General features: G+C 40.1%; 1 protein-coding gene across 1 annotated transcript in view; it reads left to right on the top strand.

Annotated features, from left to right (window-relative positions):
- Positions 1-10,013, top strand: part of LOC118470456 (GRIP1-associated protein 1-like) — a 38,082-nt gene extending 28,069 nt beyond the window's left edge. Inside the window, 5 exon segments of the mRNA XM_055012628.1 lie at positions 853-983; positions 3,492-3,608; positions 3,842-3,935; positions 7,248-7,420; positions 7,645-10,013. Of these exon segments, the coding sequence (XP_054868603.1) occupies positions 853-983; positions 3,492-3,608; positions 3,842-3,935; positions 7,248-7,420; positions 7,645-7,722 (593 nt within the window). The 3' untranslated portion in view covers positions 7,723-10,013.
- The last annotated feature ends 3,576 nt before the right edge of the window (positions 10,014-13,589 follow it).

Raw genomic sequence — 13,589 nt, forward strand, 5'->3', positions numbered from 1 at the left:
ACTAACCAGAGATGAACCCTACAATCACAGGGAAACTAGCCAGACATGACCCCTACAATCACAGGGAAACTAACCAGAGATGAACCCTACAATCACAGGGAAACTAGCCAAACATGAACCCTACAATCACAGGGAAACTAGCCAAACATGAACCCTCCAATCACAGGGAAACTAGCCAAACAAGAACAGATTTAATTTTTATTTATTTAATACCATAAACTAAGTGCTGTAGCCACTATTCATAGCAGTGTGTGTGTTTGCTAGCCGCTAATGTTAGCTTACTAACCTGGGAGCTGCTATTCTGCTGCTATATCCTTCCATGCTTCGTCCTTTTTTGTCCGGTTGCAGTTTGAGCTGGAGGACGCATCTAAAAGACTTCTGCTGCAACAACTCTACTATGCTGTCTTCTTTGTTTAAAGCCCACAGACTTTTTTAGATGCGTTTTGTCTACGTAAATCATCTATTTGGGTTTAGCTCCAGTGTGGCGCTGATCAGTACATCATTTCATCCCTCATTTCTGTTGGTTAGTTAGTTGTCGTAGGTCCAGCGGCATCACACTGTGAGACGATCACCCCAAATTTCTGACAGTCAGAATTTTATGGCAGCTTGTCTTTGGTCGCCATGACAACGGCCGTCCTTGAACCTGTCTCACAGTGTGACATAGGACCACCGATTTAGAGCCAAGACCAAAGAGATCACCACCATTCTGTCATAGTTGTTATCTTTGGTCTGGGACGGCCAAAAATCTTTAAAGGGATGGTGTTATTTCTTAAAGGGGCTGTATGATTTTATCAAATGGGCAGTGTGTTATACTAGAGCACTAACTAATCTGTGGTTGTGGTTCTGGTCCAGGTCTGGAGGAGCTGGTTCTGTCAGAGATCAACAGTCCCAGTCGGACCCAGCAGACCGGAGACTCGTCGTCTGTCTCATCCTTCTCCTACAGAGACATGATGAAGGAGACTCAGCCGACCAATCAGAACAAGGTGGGCGGAGCATCAGTGATGATGCAGTTTAGACCATTCAGTATTTGAATGTTTTATTTTTTTATTTGAGCAAACATTTAATTTAATCTGCTACATTAATAATAATTAACAGACTAATGTATTAATCGCTCTGTGTTGTTGTTGACGTCTGTTGCCACGGTGATGTGCTGACATCCCATCATCCTGGTTTCTCTGCTTCTGTTTGAGGTTCCTGCTGCTCAATTTAACGTTCTATTGATAGAAACTCTGTAAATAGAGCTGACAGGTTCCTCTTTGTGTCGTGACGCCGCCGAGGTCAGTTTACCGCCGTCGTCATGGCAACGGCATCACATGACGACGGCCGCCATGACGACTGACGATGAAATGGCCTCGTGGCTTCAGATGTTCTCAGCTTCTAAGACTGAACAGGAAGCTAGAAACCAGACAATGGAGGTGTTAGTTGGTAGAAGGAGGATTTAGCATCAAAGTTACCAAACGTTTTTATTAAGAACATCTTTGTTTTTATTTCTGTTTGATCAGTTTTAAAAGTTCAGTTCCAGCTGAATTTGACAGATTTATGATTGGTTCTTATGTTGACACCAAACTTTATAAGAAATCAAAAATATAAGTATGTGAAGTAATGTTAGCGTTAGTAATGTTAGCCTTAGCAATGTTAGCAATGGTAATGTTAGCATTAGGAATGTTAGCAGTACTACTAATGTTAGCTTTAGCAATGTTAGTATTATTAACCTTAGCATTAGTAACATTAGCCCTACTAACATTAGCATTAGTAATGGTAGCACTAGTAATGTTAGCATTAGTAGCGTTACTAGTACAAACTCATATTAGCATTAGAAATGTTAGCATTAGTAACATTAGCACTAGTAACATTTGAATTAGTAACATAGTATTAGTAATGTTAGCATTACCAACGCTAGCATTAGTAATGTTAGCATTAGCAACATTGGCACTAGTAACAGTATTAGTAATATTAGTATTAGTAATGTTAGCATTAGTAACATTAGCATTTGTAATGTTAGCATTAGTAACATTGGCACTAGTAACATTAGTATTAGTAACATTAGTATTAGTAATGTTAGCATTAGTAACATTAGTGTTAGCAATGTTGGCATTAGTAACATTAGTATTAGTAACATAGCATTAGCAATGTTAGAATCAGTAACATTAGCATTAGCAATGTTAGAATTAGCAACATTAGCACTAGTAACATTAGAATTAGTAACATTAGCACTAGCAATGTTAAAATTAGTAACATTAGGATCAGTAACAGTATTTGTAATGTTAGCATTAGTAATATTAGCACTAGTAACGTTAGCATTAGTAACATTAGGATCAGTAACATTAGCATTAGCAATGTTAGAATCAGTAACACTAGCATTTGCAATGTTAGAATTAGTAACATTAGCGTTAGTAACATTAGCATTAGGAATGTTAGCACTAGTACCATTAGCATTAGTAACATTAGGATCAGTAACAGTATTAGTAATGTTAGCATTAGTAACATTAGTGTTAGCAATGTTGGCATTAGTAACATTAGTATTAGTAACATAGCATTAGCAATGTTAGAATCAGTAACACTAGCATTTGCAATGTTAGAATTAGTAACATTAGCGTTAGTAACATTAGCATTAGGAATGTTAGCACTAGTACCATTAGCATTAGTAACATTAGGATCAGTAACAGTATTAGTAATGTTAGCATTACCAACAATAACATTAGTAACGTTACTTGTACAAACAAGTAACTTTAGCATTAGTAACACTAATATTAGCAACATTAGCATTAGTAACACTAGCATTAGCCGCTTCAGTAAATCCCAGAAAAATGCTCCATTAGTGTGATTTATTTCTCTCCAGTGGCTCTAAGAACTAAAGCAATAATCAATAATCAATTGTTTAAAAAAGTCATTAAATGTGAATATTTTATTTTTATTTTTTTCTCGTCTTTGACAGTAAATTTAACGTCTTTAGACAAAACAAGACATATGTCATCTTGGTCTTCAGGAAACATTGATCCACATTTTTAACCAGTTTAGAATCCGAACATTTAACTGAGAAGCTGATCAACTAATTAACCCACAGAGGAAATAATAGTAATGGAGCCCAGTCTGATGGATCCAAAGCAGGTCATTGAAATAAACTTAATTCACTTTTATTATTTTAAATTTTTGCAACAAATACAGGAACTTTCAGTTTCCACTGACTATGTTAAGCCACAGGAACAAAAACAAACAGCACTAACTGGACCTAACTCCATTTAAAACCTGTTCAGAATGACTCATAAAATGTCCAACGTTAAGTCAGAACTGTCCAAAATGATGAAGACAGTGTCCAGATGACTCAAAGTGAATCTAGAATGACCTGAAAATAGTCCAGTGAGTTTAAAATGGTCCAGAGTTACTCTAAATGTCCTAAAACCTGCCCAGAATGTGTGGAACCTGGTCTGGAATGACTCTGAACCCTCTGAGATGTTTCCACCTGAAGCTCTGATCTCTGCTTCTGTCTCCAGTCTGGAGGAGGAAGTCCTCAGTCCCAGCGTCCGGCCGAGCTGTCCGATGACGAGGTTGGAGAGCTGTTCCAGCGCCTGGCGGAGGTCCAGCAGGAGAAGTGGATGCTGGAGGAGAAGGTGAGCGTCCATCCGCCACCGTGCCGACCACGTCCCAGCAGACGTCGGCTGTTTTAACGCTAAGATGTTTATTTATAGAAGCATTATTAATGTCCTGCTCTGTTCACCTCAAGACATTCACAGATCTGCTCCTCAGGCTTCATGGAACAACCAGTTCTAGTTTGTGCTCTTTTTAAAGTTCCTTAAGACCTTAAAGACGAGATCTTTGGTCTGATTTTTATCCTTCTGTTCAGGTGAAACATCTGGAGGTGAGCTGCTCGTCAATGGCTGAAGACATCTGCAGGAAGAGCGCCATCATAGAGACCTATGTGATGGACAGCCGCATCGGTGAGGAAACATCTACACCCTGAACATCTGGGGTTAAAACCTGCTGAGACAAAAACCTACAACTTCCAACAACACGTTCAGTTCATCTGCAGGACTTAATCCCAGAAGATACACCAGAACCACCAGACGAGAGCTCCACTTTCACAGTTCAGACTGTAGGAACCTTCATGTTGGTCTCCATCAGTCTGAACGTTCTTCTTCATAAATACTTAAACTCTGTCAGGTTCCTCAGGGTTCCTGAGTCTACAGAGCTTCTCTTGTTCTCAGGTAGATGGAGGTCTGGGCTCTGACTCCTCCAGAACTTCCACCTCAGTGTCTTCAAACCATCTCTGAGGATCTTTGTCTGTTTGCTTCGACTCATCGTCTGGATGGAAACTGATCTTCTCCACGTCTCATCATCAGGTTGTCCTCCAGGATTTCATTTACCCTCTACCTTTACCAGCCTTCCAGGACCTGCTGCTGAGGAACACCATGATGCTGCCACCGCCGTGCTTCACCTCATGATGCTGCCACCACCGTGCTTCAAGTCATGATGCTGCCACCACCGTGCTTCACAGTGGGGATGGTGTGTTTGTGATGATGTTCAGTGTTCGGTGTCCATCAAACATATCATCTAGTCTGATGGACATAAAGCTCCATCCTGGTCTCCTCAGACCAAAGAACCTTCTTCCAGGTGTCTTCAGAGTCTCCACATGTCTTCTGGTGAACTCTAGTCCATATTTAATTGGAGCTTTTTCCATCAGAGTCTTTCTCTTTGTCTCCATGAAGCTTTGACTGGTGAAGAACAGACAGCAGTTGTTGGATGAACAGTCTGAAGCTGGAACTCCTTCAGAGGAGTCATAGGAGTCTTGGTGGCCCCCCTCTCTAGTCTCTTTCTCCTTCAGAGGAGTCATAGGAGTCTTGGTGGCCTCCCTCTCTAGTCTCTTTCTCCTTCAGAGGAGTCATAGGAGTCTTGGTGGCCTCCCTCTTTAGTCTCTTTCTCCTTCAGAGGAGTCATAGGAGTCTTGGTGGCCTCCCTCTTTAGTCTCTTTCTCCTTCAGAGGAGTCATAGGAGTCTTGGTGGCCTCCCTCTTTAGTCTCTTTCTCCTTCAGAGGAGTCATAGGAGTCTTGGTGGGATCCCTCTTTAGTCTCTTTCTCCTTCAGAGGAGTCATAGGAGTCTTGGTGGCCTCCCTCTTTAGTCTCTTTCTCCTTCAGAGGAGTCATAGGAGTCTTGGTGGCCTCCCTCTCTAGTCTCTCAGGTCTTGAGGACGTCCTGCTCTAGTCAGATTTATTCATGTTCCATCTTCCTTCCATTTCTTAATGATGGATTTCACTGGACTCTAATCAGAAACCAAAATATTTTTTGAACATTAAATCAGTGAACTTGTTCCTGTAGATCCATAAATAAACGTAACCCATAAATGAACAGAGTGTGAATTAAACACAGCTCCTTTAGAGGTTTATTCTCTCAACTGTCAGATCAGGAATGAAATGTTCTCCTGATAGAACCCAGATTTAAAGTTCAGCAGCTCCTCAGATGTTCTGACATTTAAAACGGCTTCAAACAGGAAGTCTGAAGCTTCAAACCGCTGATGTCTGTCATGGAGAAGCTCTGATGGTTTCACATTTACAGTAGAAGACTGTTCAGACAGAAAACCTTCAGTGTGATGGAGGTCCAGTAATAAAGAGCTGGTCCTGATGCATCATGGGAGACGTAGGATCAGTGTTTTTTAGAGAGACGTTGATCTGACAGCGACGCTTCATTACTTCATTACAAACACTTTTATTACCTGCAGAGGAGAAACATGATGAGCTGCTGGGACAAGATCAATACCATCAATCAGTCCGATCAATCAATACCATCAATCAGTCCGATTAATCAATACCATCAATCAGTCCGATCAATCAATACCATCAATCAATACCATCAATCAGTCTGATCAATACATTAGACTCTGATGTTTCTGCTGCTGTTTAGTTTCTTGTCTTTAATCCTCTATCAGAACATTTATTTTTCATTTAATCCTCATGTTGTCCTGCAGATCAAAATTGATCTGTTTTAAAGTTTGAAAATGTGGAGAAAAAAAATATATATTTTCACAGTGAAACTTCTGATGTCCACATTTTCAACATTTTTGGGAAATCTTTGAACATTTTTTGGTGGAAAAAAATGTAAAAATGTTTCTTAAAGAAAATAGAAGTTTTACTGATATATATGGAATCACATTAGATATTTTTAGGATTTTTTGGGGAAGATTTTTACTTCGAAAATATTTACAAGAATTTTCTTGCCAAATTTGTTTTTCTTTTTTTTTTTTTTTTAAATAAATCTTTCAAGGGAAACTTTTAAGGAATTTTCTTTCTGAAGGTTTTGCAAATTTTCAGAAATTTGGGGAATTTTTTTGCTGATTTTTGGGATTTTTTTCAGACAAGGAAATAATATTTTTGGTGCCTGTAAATAAGAACAACAGGAGGATTAAATCTCCTTTCTTCATCAATCGTCCTGCAGCAGAAAAAAACCCAAACTGCTCCTGAATAAAATCCTCCTGATCACTGATATTAATATTAATATCTCTAAAGATCTGTTTGTTTACTTTTGACCAGAACCAAAATGTCTTTAATTTTTTTTATCCAGAACCTGTAAATGTTGAACATTTCTGCTTAAAACTGTTTCTCAAAAATGACTCAAAACACACAGAAGTATAAAAAATGCTTAAAAAGCATTGGAGAAAAAACACCTGGAAGGTTTTTAAAAAATATTCCAAACTTTTGTCCAAAACTCAAAAATACTTTTGACAAATATCTTATATATATTATATATATATTTTTTTAAGCCAATACCTGTAAATGTTGAACATTTCTGCTTAAAACTGTTTAGACTTTGTCCAAAAAGACTCAAAACTTTTGTCAAAATGTGTCACTTAAGCCCCTCCTACTGTATCAAGCCCCTCCCACTCTGTTAAGCCCCTCCTACTGTATCAAGCCCCTCCCACTATGTTAAGCCCTCCTACTGTATCAAGCCCCTCCCACTCTGTTAAGCCCCTCCTACTGTAACTAGACCCCTCCTACAACAATATTAATGTTAATAAAGCCAATTTCTCTGGTTTATGAATAAATAATATATCTGATCAATGGAAATAAATATTAATAATTTAATCAATAGAAATACATTAAATATTAATAATCTGCTCAATAGACAATTAAATATTAATAATTTGATCAATGGAAATAAATTCAATATTAATAATCTGAGACTTTTAATCCTTAAAACAAACTTCTGGGTAGTTTCAGTGACTTTGCCTTCCTCTCATTAACCTCTTCGTCTCCTCAGATGTTTCCGGCTCGGCGGTCGGAGGTCACGGAGGTTCTCAGGGAGATCGTGGAGGTCTGAGTTCCGTTCTCAGAGATCTGGTGAAACCAGGAGACGAGAACCTGAGAGAGATGAACAAGAAGCTGCAGAACATGTTGGAGGAACAGCTGACCAAGAACATGCACCTGCAGAAGGTAATACACAAGAATATACAGATATACACACATATATATACACACACTAACATGCACCTGCAGAAGGTAATATACAATAACACAGATATACACACATATTTATACACACTCACACACTAACATGCACCTACACAAGGTAACACATGTATACATACAAATATACACACACATATACACACAACAACACACTCTCTCTCTCTGTGTTGATGTGTGTGTCTCTGCAGGATCTGGAGGTTTTGTCCCAGGAATTAGTCCGTCTCAGTAAAGAGAACAACCCTGGAGCTGCCGCTGGGTCGGGATGAGACTATCACATGGATCCTCTCTGTCCATTCCCCTCCGCACCTGGATGTTTGGGCTGGGCTCAGACTAACACCTGGATATGAACTTTTCTTCTCCCCCTCCACTTCCTGTTCACAACCTAAGACCTGCTGTGGGCTCTGAGTACTTCTTGGAGCTGCTATGATTTCAACACCTTGGATGTGACTAAATGCTGGAGTGCAGAAGAAGAATAACGTAAAGACGAGGAGAAGTCACTGTTGAATGTACTATTATTAGACCACCACCGCTCTACTCTGTTGGGTCCTGGCTACAACCTGGAAAGACTTGTTATTTCTATTGTAACTGACTGCAAATCTTCACTGTGTCTGTCTGCTGGGCCTGGCTATGTCCTGGAGCATCTGAACTGACGTGATTGTGCAGTAACTCTGTTGTGATCTGGCTACTTCCTGGGCTTCCATCCGCTAAACAGACAGCGCCGCTTTACTGAATGTGTGGGATCTGTCTATGACCTGGACTGTTGCTCTCAGCTGCACGTCATGGCTTTCATCAGCTGGTTGTCATGGAGACCGTTGTTGAAGACCAGGAGGTGTGGCTGAAACACAGTTATTGATTATCCTCTGAGCTGATCGATCATCTATAAATGATCAGATCAATGAAATCTGCAGACTAAAAACTGTCAATCACGTTGTAGCCGGATGTGACTACGTTCTGGATCAGGTAGTCCAAATCAACGTAAACAAAAATCTGAAACCAGCTGTTTTAGGCTGCAGCTGCTAAACTAATCAATACAAATAGTAATTATGGATCAGTGGTGATTATCGGTAAATATTCAGCTCCAATACCAGACGTTAGCCTGATCCCGCCACTCAGAGTTCATTCATGAATAATTTAAAACTTCTCCAAACGTCTGATTTTTTAACCTGCAGATTGGTTGATAACGTATTGATCTGCTTTTAACTAGAGAACCTGAACTTGTTTGCATTGTAGCTTCATAAATAACAGAAATATATAGTCGCCTTTAAAGAATCTTCAGATTAAAAACAAACCAGTTCATGTGTAGGTCGGTTGTGGCTACATCCTGGAAAGTCATTTACTAACTGATTGTATCTTTGGATTGATTTAACTGTTTTCTGTGTCTGTGTCGGGCCGTGACTACTTCCTGGAGCTCGCTTCAGTCTTCAGTGTCTTTTGATTTTATTAAAAAAAAAAACTTTTCATGCAGTTCGACTCCAGTTTCATCGAAACACAGCAGGGACGCCAAATGGTGTGGGCCGGTCTATTTACTGGAGCATTTTGAGGGCTTTATTGGAAAGAAACAAAAAAAAGCAAAACTTCTGACACTGAAATCTGAAGTTTATGTTTGAGTCACTGGAGAAATTTGGACGTAACTTTATTGAAACTCAGTTTTGCTTCGGCACCATTTGGCGTCCCCGAATGTTTACACAAACTCAGCGGTTCTGCTTTTTATTTGTTTGTTTGTAATGATGTAACGCTCTCTGGGGCTCCGTCTATGCCTTGGATCACACTTCCATCCTCAGCAGGGACAACAAATGGAGCAGAAGATTAAAGTTTCAGCTTCCATTTGTTGAATTCTTGTGTCGCGCCGGGTCTATTTTATGTTTTGTGTTTAAATCTGATGAACTTTAGACACTTTTTCTGTCTGCTTTGCCTTCATTTCTGGGATATTTTGTTTGCTCACTGGAGCCCATCTACATCCTGGTGTAGAGCATAATCCAGGATGTAGACGGGCCCCACGTCTACATCCAAGACGTAGATGTGGGGCCCGTCTACATCCTGGAATACACTCTATACCAGGCAACCTTGTGCTGGACTTAAAGCTTGTAACGGGCTTTGTGTTTTATGTTGCCTGTATATTGCTGGGTTGTTTATTTTTTTGTTTGTTGCTCACTGCAGAAAACATCAATCTGGTGTTAAAATCTCAACCTGAGGGAGGAAAAATGTGACTCGTGCAGCTTTATAAACTCTTATTCTACCTTAAATCAAACCTTAAACACACAATTCTTAAAAAGTGCAAAAAGAACTGAAAACATCAACAAAATAAAGTTGTTGCATGAGATCTCGGTCGGTGAGTTTTAAAATCGGATGTTAGAACCGGACTGACCGGGCGGGATTGGTCTGTGTGCTGGGCAGTGGCTGGGTCCCGTCTCCTGCTTGTGTTTTTGTTTTTTTAGGTCTGTATATAAACGCTGTGATACGACTCCTAACTGTATGAAGAATCTATTTATGACTGATGATCATGACGCTAATTATTGTAACTACCAGAAAATGTGATAAAATTCTGTCTGACAACGAAGTGTTTCTGGGTTTTTTCAGTCTTTGCTTTATGTAAAGAGAGGTTCATATTTTTATTTTTTGTGTTCTACTAGAATATTTTCATGTCTTACTTTTCAGAATCACCAAATCTGGAGGAACCTGCTGTTTAGATAGACATTCTGAGGACCCAGGATGAGTCCCTTAGGAACTCCTCAATGAATGAAACTGGACAAACTGTCTGAACACTTGGAGAACTTTGTAATTTTCCACTTTTGACAAAAATTAAAGATGCAAAAAACATCCAAAATGCCAAAGAAAAGTTCAAAATTATTTGCAAATTGTAAAATATTTAAAATTTGCATGCAAGTTCCGTCTGTGTGAAGGTTTTTCAACTAAACAACTCCCCTACAACTGTAGGATTCTTAATGTTAGCATGTTGTAGGCTAATGTGTATAACATTAGCATCAGCTACAGCTATAGGAGGATCCTTAGTGTTACCATGTTGTAGGCTAATGTGGCTAATGTTAGCATCAGCTATAACTATAGGAGGATCCTTAGATTTAGCATGTTGTAGGCTAATGTGGTTAACATTAGCAACAGCTACAACTATAGGAGGATCCTTAGTGTTAGCGTGTTGTAGGCTAATGTTAGCATTAGCTGCAACTATAGGAGGATCCCTAGTGTTAGCATGTTGTAGGTTAATGTGGCTAATGTTAGCATTAGCCTCAGCTATAGGAGGATCCTTAATGTTGGCATGTTGTAGGTTAATGTGGCTAATGTAAGCATTTGCTATAATAGTAGGTAGTAGTAGTTCCTGTAACTACAAGAAAATGTGATATAATTCTGTCTGATGACGTATTTGTGTGTTTTTGTGGGAAATTTGTCCAAAATGACCAAAAAAAAGTCCAAAATTACTTAAAAAAATCTCAAAAATTATGTAAAATTTGCACAGTTTCCATCTCTGTGTGCCAGTTTTCTACTTAAACAATCACGGTCACTGCTTCCTGCTTTTATTAGCTATTAGCTATTAGCTCCACCTGATCTAAAAGAAACACCAGCTGTTCTAAACCACAACCAGGAGGAGGTGAGTCAGACCGTTCTACTCTCTACTATTCAGCTGTATAATGGTCTGACTGCACCTCCATCTGGCTTAATACCTGAAACACCTGCAGCAGTAAGAGGCAGCATTAATGGGGCTGTAATATTAAATATTAATAATGTGAAAGTACATACAGTACTTATATAAATATATATATTTAATCCTGTAGAATGTTCTGACTGCACCTCATCATTCAGCCAAAGGGACAAATAACTGGAAGTGTTTCCACTCAGTGAGGATAAAACTGTCATTAAAATCCTGAAATGTGAATCTAAAAATTTTACTTTTTCAGCATGTTTCCAGCTTTCAGTTCATCCAGAGAGAAACTTAAACTTTTATTTTAGAAAATAAAAAAATCATCAAATTTAAACAGGATGGTTTGAAAACTTCTGATCTGTAAAGTGACTAAAGATAAATGCAGTAAAGTTAGAAATATTTAAAGTTTGTTCTTTATTTGAGTAAAAGTACTTGTTTACGTTCCACAGCTGTTTATGGGTGTGTCCCTCTCAGCCAATAAGAGCATTCCAGCATGTGAGGGGGCGGGGCTTAACACGGTTTAAATGATGATGATGAAGATGAAGAACAACGTCTGGTTTCTGGTTAGCAGCTCAATGCTAACAGTTAGCTCAGTTAGCGCAGTTAGCTCCGCTAGCTCTGTTAGCTTAAAGTCCAGCACAGGTTCGCCTGGTGCAGAGTGTGTTCCAGGACGTAGACATTTGGCCCGTCTACGTCCTGGATTACACTCTGCACCAGGTGGTATACATGGGGCCTGTCTACATCCTGGAACACATTTTAAACCAAGAAATAGACATGGGACCCGTCTACATCCTGTAACACATTCTAAACCAAGACATAGACATGGGACCCATCTACATCCTGGAATACACTCTACACCAGCACGTAGACATGGGACCTGTCTACGTCCTGGAACACACTCTAAACCAAGATGTAGACATGGTGCCCGTCTACACCCTGGAACACGTTCTGAACTAAGACGCAGACATGGGACCCGTCTACATCCTGGAATATACTCTACACCAGCACGTAGACATGGGGCCCGTCTACGTTCTGGAACACATTCTAAACTAAGACGCAGACATGGGACTCGTCTACATCCTGGAATACACTCTACACCAGCACGTAGACATGGGGCCCGTCTACATTCTAGAACACATTCTAAACTAAGACGCAGGCATGGGACCCAGCTACATCCTGTAACACACTCTAAACCAAGATGTAAACATGGTGCCCGTCTACATCCTGGAATACACTCTACACCAGCACGTAGACATGGGGCCTGTCTACGTCCTGGAACACATTCTAAACTAAGACGCAGACATGGGACCCGTTTACATCCTGGAATACACTCTACACCAATACGTAGATATGAGACATGTCTACATCCTGGAACACACTCTAAACCAAGATGTAAACATGGTGCCCGTCTACACCCTGGAATACATTCTAAACCAAGATGTAGACATGGGAGACGTCTAAATCCTGGAATACACTCTACACCACATGACATGGGGCCTGTCTACGTCCTGGAACACATTCTAAATTAAGACACAGACATGGGACCCGTCTACATCCTGGAATACACTCTTCACCAGCACGTAGACATGGATCCTGTCTACGTCCTGGAACACATTCTAAACCAAGTGTATGTCCTGGAATACAGCTCTGTCAGCTTGGTTAGCATCGTTAGCTTGGTTAGCTCCATTAGCGTGATAAGATCAGCTGTTTCGGGAGGACCACTGGAGGTAAATGTTCTGTTTCCTGCTGAGGTTTCATCCAAACCGTCCTGATCTGGAACCCGGAGCTCCTGCAGGTTTCTGTTCCTCTCTGTTGTGATTCTTCGCCTCCTTCCTCCTTTAGCCTCAGATGTGGTCCTGAAATAAGCTGCAGGTCTGTAGAGCTGGAGGTGGTTTTACCTCAGAAGAATTGATCGTCTGGGACTCGGAGCTTCAAAACTTTCTATGTTTGTATCTGAGCTCAGAGCTGCAGGACGTTTGTTCCACAGTTTGTGTTTTCAGGTTGAATCTGCAGCTGACAGCAGAAAACATGTTTTTATTGTCAACCTGGAGGTTTAAATTATAAACTGTGACACTAAGAAGATGTTTAATTCCCCAAAGCCTCACGACTAGTTTAGTTTTACACATCTACAGGAATTATAGTCAATTTTTACTTAGAAAACTAACTAACCAATGGTGGTCCAGCTCTGGATAGCTCTGCCCCCTCACTGCCTTCAGTTGAACCAATCAGAATGAGTCTCTCAGCCCATCAGGTTTATTTACTTCCTGCAGCTGCTTCTGCTAAACACTAAAATGTCTAAAAACTCAACAAATGTTCTGCTATTAGAGTGAACACAAGAGTCTCCATGCACTGAGAGCACCCAGATTACTGATGGTTCACAGTTAGCATGCTGTAGGCAAATCTTAGCATCAACTGCAACTAGGAGGATCCTTGGAGTTAGCATGCTGTAGGCTAATGCTAGCATCAGCTGCGAATATAGGA

Source organism: Amphiprion ocellaris, chromosome 8 (genome assembly GCF_022539595.1).
Source record: "Amphiprion ocellaris isolate individual 3 ecotype Okinawa chromosome 8, ASM2253959v1, whole genome shotgun sequence".
NCBI classification, from domain to species: domain Eukaryota; kingdom Metazoa; phylum Chordata; class Actinopteri; family Pomacentridae; genus Amphiprion; species Amphiprion ocellaris.